At 47.1% G+C, this 14,671-nt stretch overlaps 1 protein-coding gene across 2 annotated transcripts in view; it reads right to left on the reverse strand.

Moving 5' to 3' along the window:
• CCDC170 (coiled-coil domain containing 170) overlaps window positions 1-13,292 on the reverse strand; it is a 242,599-nt gene extending 229,307 nt beyond the window's left edge. For both annotated transcript variants that reach the window (XM_063917874.1, XM_063917873.1), the window contains exon 1: window positions 13,032-13,292. In XM_063917874.1, the coding sequence (XP_063773944.1) occupies window positions 13,032-13,190 (159 nt within the window). In that variant the 5' untranslated portion in view covers window positions 13,191-13,292. The remainder of the gene's footprint in view (window positions 1-13,031) is intronic.
• Between the last annotated feature and the right edge of the window lie 1,379 nt (window positions 13,293-14,671).

The following is a 14,671-nucleotide window of genomic DNA, read 5'->3' on the forward strand; positions in this document are numbered from 1 at the left end:
TCGGAGGTGAATTGGATGCATGGATTTCCAAGGCTACTGCTGGAAAATTCACGTTTCTTCCCTCTGGGACTCCCCCTTCTAGACGTACCTACCCGACACCGCCTACCAAGTCCTTTCGGTCCACCAGATTTCGATCTAGGACCAGGGGTGCCTCCAACACAGCTAGAGGCACCAGAGGTAAGCCTAAGAAACCAGCCGTTGACGGTTCTCAGGAACAGAGCACCAGTTCAGCTTCTGCAAAAGCTTCAGCATGACGGTGCCCACACACCCAAGAGGATCTCGTGGTGGGAGCTCAGTTACGTCGCTTCAGCCACATCTGGGAAGGTTCCTGCCAGGATGTCTAGGTAAGAGACCTCATCTCCCAGGGTTACAGGCTGGAGTTCAACGGTGCTCCTCGCCAACGATTTTTCAAATCAAGCTTACCAGCTTTGGAAAATATGCGTGCTACGCTGCTACTGGCCATCACGAAGTTGGTCCAGTCCCAGGTCATTGTTCCAGTGCCCCTGCATAAACAGGGACAAGGTTACTACTCCAGCCAATTCGTAGTACCAAAACTAGACGGGTCCGTGAGACCCATTTTGAATCTAAAGTTCTTGAATCCTTACCTGAAGGTTTTCAAATTCAAGATGGAATCTTTAAGAGCGGTGATCGCAGGCCTGGAACCACAGGAATTGCTGGCATCCCTGGATATGAAGGATGCCTACCTCCATATCCCAATTTGGCCTCCTCATCAGGCCTATCTGAGGTTCACCCTGCTGAACGATCACTACCAGTTCCAGGCGTTACCCTTTGGCCTGTCTACTGCTCTGAGGGTGTTCACGAAGGTGCTGGCGGAAATGATGTTTCAACTCAGAGTCCAGGGGGTCAACGTTGTCCCTTACCTGGACGATCTCCTGATAAAAGCAAATTCCCGAGAGCTTCTCCTGCTCCATACAGATCACATGATACAACTTCTGTCTCACCACGGGTGGATCCTAAATCTCTAGAAGTCCCACTTGGACCCGTCTCAGGGGCTCCTGTTTCTGGGTATGCTACTGGATACTGTAGCACAACGAGTATTCCTCCCAGAGGACAAAGCGAGAACGCTCCAGGAAATGGTTTGCATGGTTCTCCGACCAGCTCGAATATCCATTCATCATTGCTTAAAATTGTTGGGAAAGATGGTGGCCTCATACGAGGCGATACAGTATGGAAGGTTCCATGCCAGACCCTTCCAATTGGACATCCTGCACAAATGGTCCAGTTCCCATCTCCAGATGCACCGGATGATTCAGCTGTCACCACAGGCCAAAATTTCTCTCCTGTGGTGGCTACAGTCTTCCAATCTACTGGAAGGTTACACTTCAGGATTCAGGATTGGGTCCTCCTCACGACGGCTGCAAGTCTAAGAGGATGGGGAGCTGTCACCCAGGGGGCACTTCCGGCAATACGGCTTCCGAGACGGGAGTGGAACGCAAGCATCACTTCCTGTACATCGGATCCGTCCGGCTGAACGATTCACAGCTGTTTCCTCTGTATGAAAATGTTGTTGCTATTTAAGGCTGTGAGCGTGCATGTCCCATCACGCTTCTGATGAAGGATTTAATATCCGAAAGCGCTTATGCTGGGACTTTTTATGCTGGACTGACGGGAGCATTGGAAGGATACACCGGACAGCGTGGGGGTATTCCCAAATAACCGGGATTGGTGGTGACTATACATCTACATCTGCTGGCTGCTGTCTTCTCTAGCCCCTGATATCCATGCTACATCTCTCTGTTGTTATGCTGTTTTTTAACCTGTGTTTGTGAGTGCTTCTATTAAAATATAAGTTTTTTATCCATACACAGACGGTATTGCACTATTCCAAATCTTTTTATTTTAAGTGCCCCTTGGAATTCATACGTTTCGTATCCCCGTGGAGTGGAAGCAGTTATATACAATGTATATGGTTTCTACATGCAAATATACCATCTATGCCATGTGAGTGGGACCAGTAACGAATAAAAGAAACACCACCTGACTTAATTGGATTACACTATGTTCTGTGTTCTTTTATTATCTTTTTAGTGTCCATATGTGTGGAAGGGGTATCATTATCTACCGCACTTAAAATTGCCAGTGTGTAAGCAATTCTTATTAACGTCTCTAGAAGTGTCTAGTTGCGCCACTTTCTCTCACATTTTCTGTGTTTTTTGGGCACAGTTCCATAGCAGGTTGTCTGCCCAAGAGGCCCTACTTCCGATCAACATCCTGGAACTTTGAGCTATCTACAATGCTCTGATTCAGGTCTCCCCTCTGCTCCGGAATCTGGCAATCCAGGATCAATCGGACAACGCCATGGCGACAAGGAGGGACAAGAATGGGCCTGCATGCGAGAAGTGACAAGAATACTCTGGGCGGAAGGAAATGCAAGAGCACTGTCCGCAATCTTCATCCTGGGAGTGGACAACTGGGAAGCGGACTTCCTGAGTCGCCACGATCTCCACCCAGGGGAGTGGGGACTCCACCCTCAGGTGTTTCAACAGATCATCGACCGGTGGGTATGCCCACAGATCGACATGATGGCGTCTCACCTCAACAAGAAGCTTCGCTGCTATTGTGCGCGGACCAGAGACCCTCAGGCGAGCGCAGTGGATGCGCTGACATCGCCTTGGCCTTACAAGCTGGTGTACCTATTTCCTCCGATTCCATTGATCCCAAAGGTGCTCAAGAGGATCATGCATCAAGGAGTGCAAGCAATCTTGATTGCCCCGGATTGGCCCCGAAGAGCGTGGTACGCGACTCTCCTGGACATGTCCGTAGTAGACCCTTGGCCTCTGCCACTAAGAAGGGATCTTCTTCAGCAACAACCATTCGTATACCCGGACTTACGGCAACTTTGTTTGATGGCATGGAGGTTGAGTGGAACATCCTAGCCCACAAAGGGCTTTCCAAAAAGGTCATTGCCACTATGGTGCAAGCCAGAAAACCTGTGATGTCAAAACCCTATCATCATATCTGGCGGAGATATGTCTCTTGGTGCGAGGAATGCACATATCCATCTGCAGACTTCCACGTTTCCTGCAAACTGGAGTGGATAAAGGCTTATGTCTGGGATCCATTAAGGTCCAGATTTCAGCTCTTTCCGTCTTCTTCCAGAAGAAGTTGGCTCTATTGCCAGAAGTTCAGACTTTCTTGCAAGGCGTGCTTCACATACAACCTCCGTTTGTGCCGCATACGGCACCTTGGGATTTGGATGTGGTGTTATGTTTTCTGCAGTCCTCCTGGTTTGAACCTCTGATGATGGTGGAAGACAAGTACATCACATGGAAGACGGTGATGTTACTGGCCCTGGCTTCTGCTAGACGTGTCTCGGAATTGGGGGCCTTATTTTGTAAAAGTCCATATTTCGTCTTTTACGAGGACAGAGCAGAGCTCAGGACTAGACAGCAGTTCCTGCCGAAGGTGGTCTCTGCGTTTCACTTGAATCACCCTATTGTGATTCCATTCAGTTCTGGCACTTCTGCCCTTCCAGAGTCATTGGATGCAGTGCGAGCCTTGAAAATCTATGTGAAGAGGACGGCTCGGATCAGAAAGGCGAATTTCTTGTTCGTGCTCTATGATGTGTAGAAGGGTTGCCCTGCTTCAAAGCAGTACATTGCTCATTGGATTCGACTTACTATCCAACAGGCCTATGTGTCGGCAGCCTTACCTGTTCCTAAGTCTCCGAAGGACCACTCTACAAGATCGGTGGGCTCTTCCTGGGCATCTGCCTGTGTAGTCTCGTCCCTGCAACTATGCCGAGCCGCTACCTGGTTGGGGAAGAACACCTTTATAAAGTTCTACAAATTTGATACCCTGGCCAAAGAGGATACCCAGTTTGTCTCTGCACATTCCCACCCGTTCTGGAAGCTTTGGGACATCCCCATCGTACTAATGTGTCCCCAATATCCCTTATAGATGCTAGAGAAAATAGGATTTTAATACCTAGTGGTAAATCCTTTTCTCGTAGTCCATAAGGGATATTGGGTGCCCGCCTCTGTGCGGTGACTTTCTGCAGATTCTCTGTTCTGTGTTAGCTGTTGCTGTTATGTTTCCAGCCGTTGCTAGCCCGGTTATGTTATGGTGTGCTGGTGTGTAAATCTCACCACACTTTTTGTTGTTATGTTCCTTCACTCAAGTATGTCATTTCTCCTTCGGACACTGGTGGTCATTCCGAGTTGATCGCTAGCTGCCGTTGTTCGCAGCGCAGCGATCAGGCAAAAAAATTGGCACTTCTGCGCATGCGTATGCAGCTCAATGCGCACGCGCGACGTACTTTCACAAAAGCCGATTCAGTTTTACACAAGCTCTAGCGATGCTTTTCAGTTGCACTACTGGCCGCAGAGTGATTGACAGAAAGTGGGTATTTCTGGGAGGTAAATGACCGTTTTCGGGGAGTGTGTGTAAAAAAGCAGGCGTGTCAGATAAAAACGCAGGAGTGGCTGGGGAAATGTAGGCGTGGCCGGGCAAACGCCGGCCTTGTTCGTGACATCAAAACAGGAATTAAATAGTCTGCAGTGATCGCAAGCTAGGAGTAGGTCTCGAGCTACTCAGAAACTGCACAATCTTTTTTAGTAGCAGCGCTGCGATCCTTTCATTCGCACTTCTGCTAAGCTAAGATACACTCCCAGAGGGTGGCGGCTTAGCGTTTGCACGTCTGCTAAAAACAGCTAGCGAGTGAACAGCTCGGAATGAGGGCCACTGTTTTACCTATAACTACTGCCTGTGGGAGAGGGCATAGAGAAGAGGAGCCAGCACACCCAGTGGAAGAAATTTAAAGTGCACTGGCTCCTTTGGACCTCGTCTATACCCATCGTACTAATGTGTCCCCAATATCCCTTATGGACTATGAGAAAAGGATTTACCAGTAGGTATTAAAATCCTATTTTTTGTTTTGTGTAATGTCCCTTTCATAATAATTTGTGTCAAAAAGTCTGTTAAGGGCAAAACATACATTTACAAAACATAGCATGTTGTTTGTACTGAGGTAGGTAATTTGTTTTATCTTTTCATGTGATCAGATTACTTTGGAATCTGTGGTTTGTTTTTAAATTATTTTACATTGTTTTTTATTTGTGAATAATTTCTATTGACAGGTAAATACAATAAATATAAAAGATATATATATACAAGAATATCAATAATCTTGACAATAACACAGAAGACAAGTTATGCAGAAGAAAGGGGGCTCAGGATACATATAGTGCATCTGGAAAGTATTCATAGTGCTTCACTTTTTCCACATTTTGTTATGTTACAGCCTTATTCTAAAATGGAATAAATTCATTTTTTCCCTCAAAATTCCACACACAATACCCCATAATGACAAGTGAAATAAGTTTTTTAGAAATTTTTCAAATTTACAAAAAATAAAAAATTAAGAAATCACATGTACACAAGTATTCACAGCCTTTGCTCAATACTTTGTTGATGCACATTTGGAAGCAATTACAGCCTCAAGGTTTTTTTTATCTGATGCCGCAAGCTTGGCACACCTATCTTTGGGCAGTTTCGCCCATTCCTCTTTGCAGCACCTCTCATGCTCCATCAGGTTGGATGGGAAGCATCGGTGCACAGCCATTTTCAGATCTCTCCAGAGATGTTCAATCGGATTCAAGTCTGGGCTCTGGCTGGGCCACTCAAAACATTCACAGAGGTGTCCTGATGCCCCTCCTTTGATATCTTGGTTGTGTGATGAGGGTCTTTGTCCTGCTGAAAGATGAACCGTCGTCCCAGTCTGAGGTCAAGAGCGCTCTGGAGCAGGTTCTCATCCAGGATGTCTATGTACATTGCTACATTCATTTCCTTCTATCCTGACTAGTCTCCCAGTTCCTGCCACTGAAAAACATCCCCACAGCATGATGCTGCCACCACCATGCTTCACTGTAGGGATGGATTGGCCTGGTGATGAGCGGTACCTGGTTTCCTCCAAACATGACATCTGGCATTCACACCAGATAGTTCAATCTTTGTCTCATCAGACCAGAGAATTTTGTTTCTTATGGTCAGAGTGCTTCAGGTACATTTTGGCAAACTCCAGACGGGCTGCCATGTGCTTTTTACTAAGGAGTGGCTTCTGTCTGGCCACTCTACCATACAGGCCTGATTGATGGATTGCTGCAGAGATGGTTGTCCTTCTGGAAGGTTCTCCTCTCTTCACAGAGGAATGCTGTAGCTCTGACAGAGTAACAATTGGGTTCTTGTTCACCTCCCTGACTAGGGCCCTTCTCCCTCGATTGCTCAGTTTAGACGGCCGACCAGTTCTAGGAAGAGTCCCGGTGGTTCTGAATTTCTTCCATTTACGGACGATGGAGGCCACTGTGCTCATTTGGGACCTTCCCTTGATTTGTGCCTTGAGTCAATCCAGTCTTGAAGGTCTACAGACAATTCCTGTGACTTCATGCTTGGTTTGTGCTCAGACATGCACTGTCAAGTGTGGGACCTTGTATAGACAGGTGTGTGCCTTTCCAAATCATGTCCAATCAACTGAATTTACCACAGGTGGACTCCAATTAAGCTATAGGAACATCTGAAGGATCATCAGTGGAACCAGGATGCACCTGAACTCAATTTTGAGCTTCATGGCAAAGGCTGTGAATACTTATGTACATGTGATTTCTTAGTTTTTTTATTTTTAATACATTTGCAAAAATCTCAAAAAAACTTTTTCACACTGTCATTATGGGGTATTGGTGGTCATTCCGAGTTGTTCGCTCGTTGCCGATTTTCTCTATATTGCGGTTAGGTTTGCAGTGCGCATGCGCTTAGTTATTTTACACAAAAGTAAGGTATTTTACTCACGGCATAACGAGGATTTTTCATCGTTCTGGTGATCGGAGTGTGATTGACAGGAAGTGGGTGTTTCTGGGCGGAAACTGGACGTTTTCTGGGCGTGTGCGAAAAAACGCTGGCGTTTCTGGGAAAAACGCGGGAGTGTCTGAAGAAACGGGGGAGTGTCTGGGCGAACGCTGGGTGTGTTTGTGACGTCAAACAAGGAACGAAACTGACTGAACTGATCGCAATGGCTGAGTAAGTCTGGAGCTACTCAGAAACTGCTAAGAATTTTCTATTCGCAATTCTGCTAATCTTTCGTTTGCAATTCTGCTAAGCTAAGATACACTCCCAGAGGGCGGCGGCTTAGCGTGTGCAATGCTGCTAAAAGCAGCTAGCGAGCGAACAACTCGGAATGAGGGCCATTGTGTGTAGAATTTTGAGGGAAAAAATTAATTTATTCCATTTTGGAATAAGGCTGTAACATAACAAAATGTGGAAAAAGTGAAGCGCTGTGAATACTTACCGGATGCACTGTACATTTGAAGTGTCCCTAGTACCACAACATTGGGCCATAAAAAAACAGAATACAGCCTCCCCATGCATTCTAGATCCTTCTGGTTATTACCCCATTCCAGGGACGTGCAGTCAGGGGAGGCAGGGGAGGCAGTGCCTCCCCTGTCATTAATGACTCAAATAATACAAAGAAGATACTTATGACACAGATTTTGTGTCATAAGTATATTTGTATTATTTTAATCATTTTTATCCTGTCAAAATCTGTGTTCCAGAGGCACCGCTGTCGGTGCCTCACGCTGACAATGTAAAATAGCCGGAAGCGGGGGGCGGGGCCAAGCAGCAGGGAGTAAAATCCCATTGAAAAAAAGCACTATAAGCGGCACTGGTATATGTGCCGCTTTGACAGGGGCGTGCTTTCAGCCCATATGAAAGCACGCCCCTGTCACTGTTGAGGAGGTGATTGGCCAGTGGGAGTGTGCAGTGCTACGCTGAGCTCCCGGTCCCCAGCCGTGCAGACAAGCTCCGTGTGAGCGCTTGCTCTGCCTGCATGTGATGCTGCCTGGGGCACTGGGAGCTAAGCTCCCGGACCACAACACCCTGCACTGTTCAGGGAGCGGGTAGCCCAATCACCCTGTGTGCCGCACACGGGCCGCCGCAGATGCCTGATCAGGGAGCCGGGTAGCCCGATCCCCCTGTGTGCCGCACACTCGGGCTGCCGCGGACCCTGCACTGATCAGGGAGCGGGTAGCCCAATCACCCTGTGTGCCGCACACGGGCCGCCGCAGATGCCTGATCAGGGAGCCGGGTAGCCCGATCCCCTTTTGTGCCGCACACTCGGGCCACCACGGATCCGTCCTCCCCCCGCCTTCTGATTTCAATAGTCCCGGGTGCCAAGGTATGTGGTTGCTGGAGTGGACGCAGCCACATTGAATGTACGGACAAAAGTGTGGACAAAATAAAAATGATAATCTTGCTTAATTAATAATACGTTAACTAAATTATGATGAAAATTAATACACTTAAAATAATCAGTTATACCAATTATTCAGACATATGTTTAAATATATGTCTGAATAATTGGTATAACTGATTATTTTAAGTGTATTAATCTTAATCACAATTTAGTAAACTTATTATTAATTAAGCAAGATTCTCCATTTTATTTATTGATTGAATTAAAACACAATTATACCGATTTAAAGTGTCCACACTATTGTCGGTACATTCAGCACACGAGGGGTTAACACTGGGTAGTGCTGCCTTGTGCTGCTGGGGCTCCCTGCATGGAACCCCTGACAATGAGCATGAAACCAATGGCAACTATCATGAAACCGCTGGCAACTAGCATGGAACCCATGGCATGAAAACATTGGTAACGAGCATGAGACCCCTAGCAACGAACATGAAACCGCTGGCAATGAGCATGGAACCCAGGACATGAAACCATTGGCAACAAGCATGAGACCCCTGGCAACGATCATGAGACCCCAGGCAATGAGCCTGGAACCCAGGACATGAAACCATTGGCAACGAGCATGAGACCCCTGGCAATGAGCAGGTCATTTAAAAATAATTAGAGGCCTTACTGTGGCATAATTTGTATGGGACATTATTGTGTGTGGAGCATAAAATGGTATCTGGCATAACTGTATGTGGCATAATGTGGAATGGGCATTATGGTATGTGGAATGGGCATCATGGTGTGTGGAATACTGTGAAATGGGCATTACGGTGTGTGGAATAATGTGGAATGGGCATTATGGTGTGTGGAATAATGTGGAAAGGGCATTACGGTGTGTGGAATAATGTGGAATGGGCATTATGGTGTGTGGAATAATGTGGAAAGGGCATTATGGTGTGTGGAATAATGTGGAAATGGCATTACGGTGTGTGGAATAATGTGGAATGGGCATTACGGTGTGTGGAATAATGTGGAATGGGCATTAAGGTGTGTGACATAATGTGTAAAGGGCATTACTATAAGGAGCAAAAATGACAAATAATGTTGAAAGGGCATGAATAGTTTTTCCCCCTGTGTTTTATTTTTCCTGTGTTGTATAGGGGGCTCTACCTTGCGTAATGTGTATAAAGGGTACTACTGTGTGGTGTAATGTGACTGACAGACACTACTGTGTGGTGTAATGTGAATTGATACTATTCTGTGTCCACGACCAGAGCTGGATTAAGGCTTCGGGGGGCCTGGGGTACTTCAGACAGGGGGGCCCTAAGGTATAAAATTAAAATATTATATATATATATATATATATATATATAGGCAGAGATACCTCCCAAAATTAGAAACCCATGAAGAGGAACACCTGTGTGAAAGGGGGCGTGGTCTATGGAAAAGGGGGGCATGGTTTAGCAGGAGAGCCCGCGATCCTGAGCCACACCTCTGTTTTCGTCACTGAGGGGGCATGCCCAGCTCTCTGTGAGCTGCTGGCATGCCCTCTCTCCCACTGTCTCCACTGAATAGACGCTGTGCGCATGAACACAGTGTCTATTTTCCGCAAAGCAGTGACTACAGGAGCCTCCCAGTTGCCCCTCCCCCCACCCCACTGCGGGACACTGGGTGGGACAGCGGGACAGTCCCCAAAAAAGTGACTGTCCCATGAAAATCGGGACAGCTGGGAGGTATGTAAGGGCGCTGAGGGGGAGTTACAGGGAGGGTGAGAGCAGGGACGCTGCGGGGGAGATACAGGGAGGGTGAGGGCAGGGATGCTTAGGGTGAGGGCAGGGACTCTGAGGGGGAGTTACAGGGAGGGTGAGGGCAGGGACTCTGAGGGGGAGTTACAGGGAGGGTGAGGGCAGGGACTCTGAGGGGGCATTACACGGAGGGTGAGGGCAGGGACTCTGAAGGGGCATTATAGGGAGGGTGAGGGCAGGGACTCTGAGGAGGAGTTACAGGGAGGGTAAGGGCAGGGACTCTGAGGGGGAGTTACAGGGAGGGTGAGGGCAGGGACTCTGAGGGGCAGTTACAGGGAGGGTGAGGTCCAGGGACATAACATATGTATCAGGAAAGATAAGGACCCTACACATTGAGCGATCCGGCAGACGGGCGACCCGGCGGTGAGGGGACAGTGACGGGAGTGAAGTTTCTTCACTCCCCCGGTCATCCGGCTCCATAGAAGTGCAGGCAAATATGGACGATCTCGTCCATATTGGCCTGCATGCACAGGCGATGGGGCAACAGCAATGAACGAACGCGGGGCCGCGTATCGTTCATCGCTGGTGCCTCCACACTCAAAGATATGAACGTTATCTCGTTCATTAATGAACGAGATTGTTCATATCTTTCACTAATATCGGCCAGTGTGAAGGGCCTATTAGAATGTTTGGAAGATGTGTGTGTGTGTGTGTGTGTGTGTGTGTGTGTGTGTGTGTGTGTGTGTGTGTGTGTGTGTGTGTGTGTGTGTGTGTATATTTAATAAGTTACATACATACTAGCCTCACAATCAAATATTCCTCAACAAAATAGTCAAGCAGCATTCCTAACAATCCCTCCCCCCCCCCCAACCTGTAGCAATACTTTTAGCAATTACCTGGATGGTGTCCTAGGACTGGGGTTGAGCTGGTACAGGAGGACAGACTGGAGAGCGGGTACAGGAAGAGAGCGCGCACATGAGGAGAGACTGGAGAGCGGGTACAGGAAGAGAGCACGCACATGAGGAGAGACTGGAGAGCGCGTACAGGAGGAGAGCACGCAAGGCGTAGCGTCTTCACATCACGTGCAGGCGAGTTCCTATTGGTGCGGAGCGCAGCGCCGGCGGCTGTAAGTATCAGCAGCCGGAGGGGATCACAGTGCTGTGACGCACCGCAGATCGGTCATAGAGATATGATCTGTGGCGGGTGGCAGGGGGCCCTCTCAGACAGGGGGGCCCGGGGTACTTAACCCCAATGACCCCCCCTTAATCCGGCTCTGTCCACGACCCTTCCCCATGAAGCCATGCCCCTGTCACCCACTGCTGCCACCCTCTCCCTAGTGTCACCCTCTCCTTGGTGTCACACTCTTCCTGACACCCTCTGCTTGGCGTCACCCACTCCATGTCACCAACAGCTGTCACCCTTTCTCTGGTGTCACGCTCTCCCTGTCACCCACTGCTGGCTATTTTGTTGTCCAGAACTTCCATTAACTTAATAGTGCCACACCCACGGTGCTATTAAGTTAATGGAAGCCTTGGACAACAAAATTGCATTCATGTTCTCCTCCCACTCCCTCCCCAGTCCCAAACACAAATTTTTTTCCTATAAAAAATGTACAATATATTACCCGCCTGCTCATCACATGTTTGATAAGCAGGCAGGCTGCGGGCATTGGCGGCGGTGGCGGCATCGGACTGAGATGCGAATTAGTGGTGGAGGGTCCAAGTAGTTGGTGGTGGGTGAGTTTGTAAGCCATTGGCGGTGGCGGGTGTAGTGGGCATCGGCTCAGGGGCAGTAGCGGGCATTGGCTCAGCGGCAGTGGGGGTCATCGGCGGGATTTGGCGGACATTATGGCTGCAGTGCCTCACCAGCCACTGACCTCACCGCACGCCACTGCCCCATTCTCAGACCATACGGAGAGGCTGTAATCTCTCCATCTCTTCCTCCCTGTGACAGCTGTCACAGACACCCCCAGACAGGAAATTAATGGGGATGGACGGGGACGAGCACTACAAGCTCCAGAATGGAAGAGTTTGCTGCAGGGAGCCAGTCCAGTCTGGCATTCCGGGGACCAGCCCATTCTGGTTTTTATCTAATCCCTGTGTTCTTTCCATTAAAATCACTTTTCCTTTTTGACATTTCTGTGGCCCATACACAGGCATTTATCAGGAAAAATGCTTTTAGTTTTTATCTACTCAGATTTGCTGGTGACTAGTCATAGTGCCAGCAGCATGTGTTTGTGATGTTGACAAATGATATTTTATATCCATCTGGAGCACCAGACTGGAAGTGCTAATACTGTTTACATTAATTCTGTGCAGGACTGCCAGAGCTATACCGTATGTATGACTAAAACATGCCTAAAAGGGGTTCAGTATGATTTACCGATGGACACTGTACCAACGGTCATAATCCCAACAGCCACTGACCTGCAGTCAAAATACCGACATGGTCAAAATACCAACATTCATTATGCCTACATGTTCAAAATGCCGACATAGTCAGAATACCGACATTTGAAATGCCGACATATCAAATACCGACGTGAGTTTTTCTGGGGGGGGGTGTATATGTCGACATAGGTTGACATGGACACCGTGTAAGTGTACCGCGTCCCATCGCATGGGTTCGGGCACCCAATTATATCCCCCCCTCCAAGTCCACTGGGATAATGAAGTATGAACAAGTCTGTTTTGGACCAAAAATTCCTTAAAACTGCATGTTGGCATTTTGAAATGTCATGTAGGCATTTGAAATGTCTTGTATTATGTCTATGTCAGCGTTTTGTAAATGTTGGCATAATGAATGTCGGTATTTTGACCGTCGGTCAATGGCTGTCGGGATTATGACCGTCAGTAAATCAACTGCTACCCCCTAAAAGATGTACAAAAATCTCCATATGACATCATAACTTCAGATACAGTTTATGCAAGTCCATAGGTGACTGTAGTAGTGAAGCCAGATGTATTACATACATGTTTTTACAACCAAATAATACAATAAGTTGTGTGCTATAAAACAGCAACATAATGTGTACACAATAAATGAGATTGTGTAAGATACAGAACACAATGTAGCTACAAGGAGTACTGTACCTCGGCATCACCTCCTGAGAGGGGCAGAGTTGGGGAGAGAGAACGGAAGGCTGCATTGCTATTCACATCAATATGTCTACTCCCATAGGTTGCAGCAGCGCTGGAGAGCCTGGAAGGAGAGGGGTGATCGCTGTTATTGCTCAGGCTGCTGTAACTCATCCTCCAGGGACTGGAACACAAGTTTCAGGGAACTGAGTTCGGGATATTCCTTACTCCTCTCTGCTGCCAGCTCACAACCAAAGAACCAAAGCTCTGCCAGCTACACAATGTAACCAGGACACGTTGCTGCTTAGCAACATGTACACACACAGACACAAGACAGGGCTGTGCTTCTGATTGAGGGAGTGTCGTCACACAGTGTGAATACAGAACTAGTGTAACACAGGTAACAGCAACAGTGTGGCTCATACTGTCAATATGATTGTTATTGCTTTCTGAACTATTCCTTTCATGTAGACATCTGCTTACTATTCACCAACATAAGCCTGTGACTAGCTGGACATACACAGATCAACTATACAAGTGAAACTCAGAAAATTAGAATATTGTGCAAAAGTTTATTTATTTCAGTAATTCAACTTAAAAGGTGAAACTAATATATTATATAGACTCATTACATGCAAAGTGAGATATTTTAAGCCTTTATTTGTTATAATTTTGATGATTGTGGTTTACATGTTAAGAATACCCCAAATTTAAAATCTCAGAAAATTAGAATATTGTGAATAGGTTCAAAATTGTAGGCTCAAAGTGTCACACACTTATCAGCTAATTAATCCAAACCACCTGCAAAGGGTTCCTGAGCCTTTAAATTAGAGATGTGCACCGGAAATTTTTCGGGTTTTGTGTTTTGGTTTTGGATTCGGTTCCGCGGCCGTGTTTTGGATTCGGACGCGTTTTGCCAAAACCTCCCTGAAAATATTTTGTGGGATTCGGGTGTGTTTTGGATTCGAGTGGGTTTTTTTTAATAAAAACCCTCAAAAGCAGCTTAAATCATAGAATTTGGGGGTAATTTTGATCCCATAGTATTATTAACCTCAATAACCATAATTTCCACTCATTTCCAGTCTAATCTGAACACCTCACACCTCACAATATTATTTTTAGTCCTAAAATTTGCACCGAGGTCGCTGGATGACTAAGCTAAGCAACCCAAGTGGGCAGCACAAACACCTGGCCCATCAAGGAGTGGCACTGCAGTGTCAGACAGGATGGCACTTAAAAAAATGTGCCCCAAACATCACATGATGCAGAGATAAAAACAAAAACAAAAAAAGGTGCAAGATGGAATTGTCCTTGGGCCCTCCCACCCACCCTTATGTTGTATAAACAGGACATGCACACTTTTTAACAAACCCATCATTTCAGCCACAGGGTCTGCCACACGACTGTGGCTGAAATGACTGATTGGTTTGGGCCCCCACCAAAAAAGAAGCAATCAATTTCTCCTTGCACAAACTGGCTCTACAGAGGCAAGATGTCCACCTCCTCCTCATCGTACGATTCATCACCCCTTTCACTGTGTACATCCCCCTCCTCACAGAGTATTAATTCATCCCCACTGGAATCCACCATCTCAGGTCCCTGTGTACTTTCTGGAGGCAATTGCTGGTGAATGTCTCCACGGAGGATTATAATTC

The sequence above is a fragment of the Pseudophryne corroboree genome, chromosome 4 (assembly GCF_028390025.1).
Source record: "Pseudophryne corroboree isolate aPseCor3 chromosome 4, aPseCor3.hap2, whole genome shotgun sequence".
NCBI lineage: Eukaryota > Metazoa > Chordata > Amphibia > Anura > Myobatrachidae > Pseudophryne > Pseudophryne corroboree.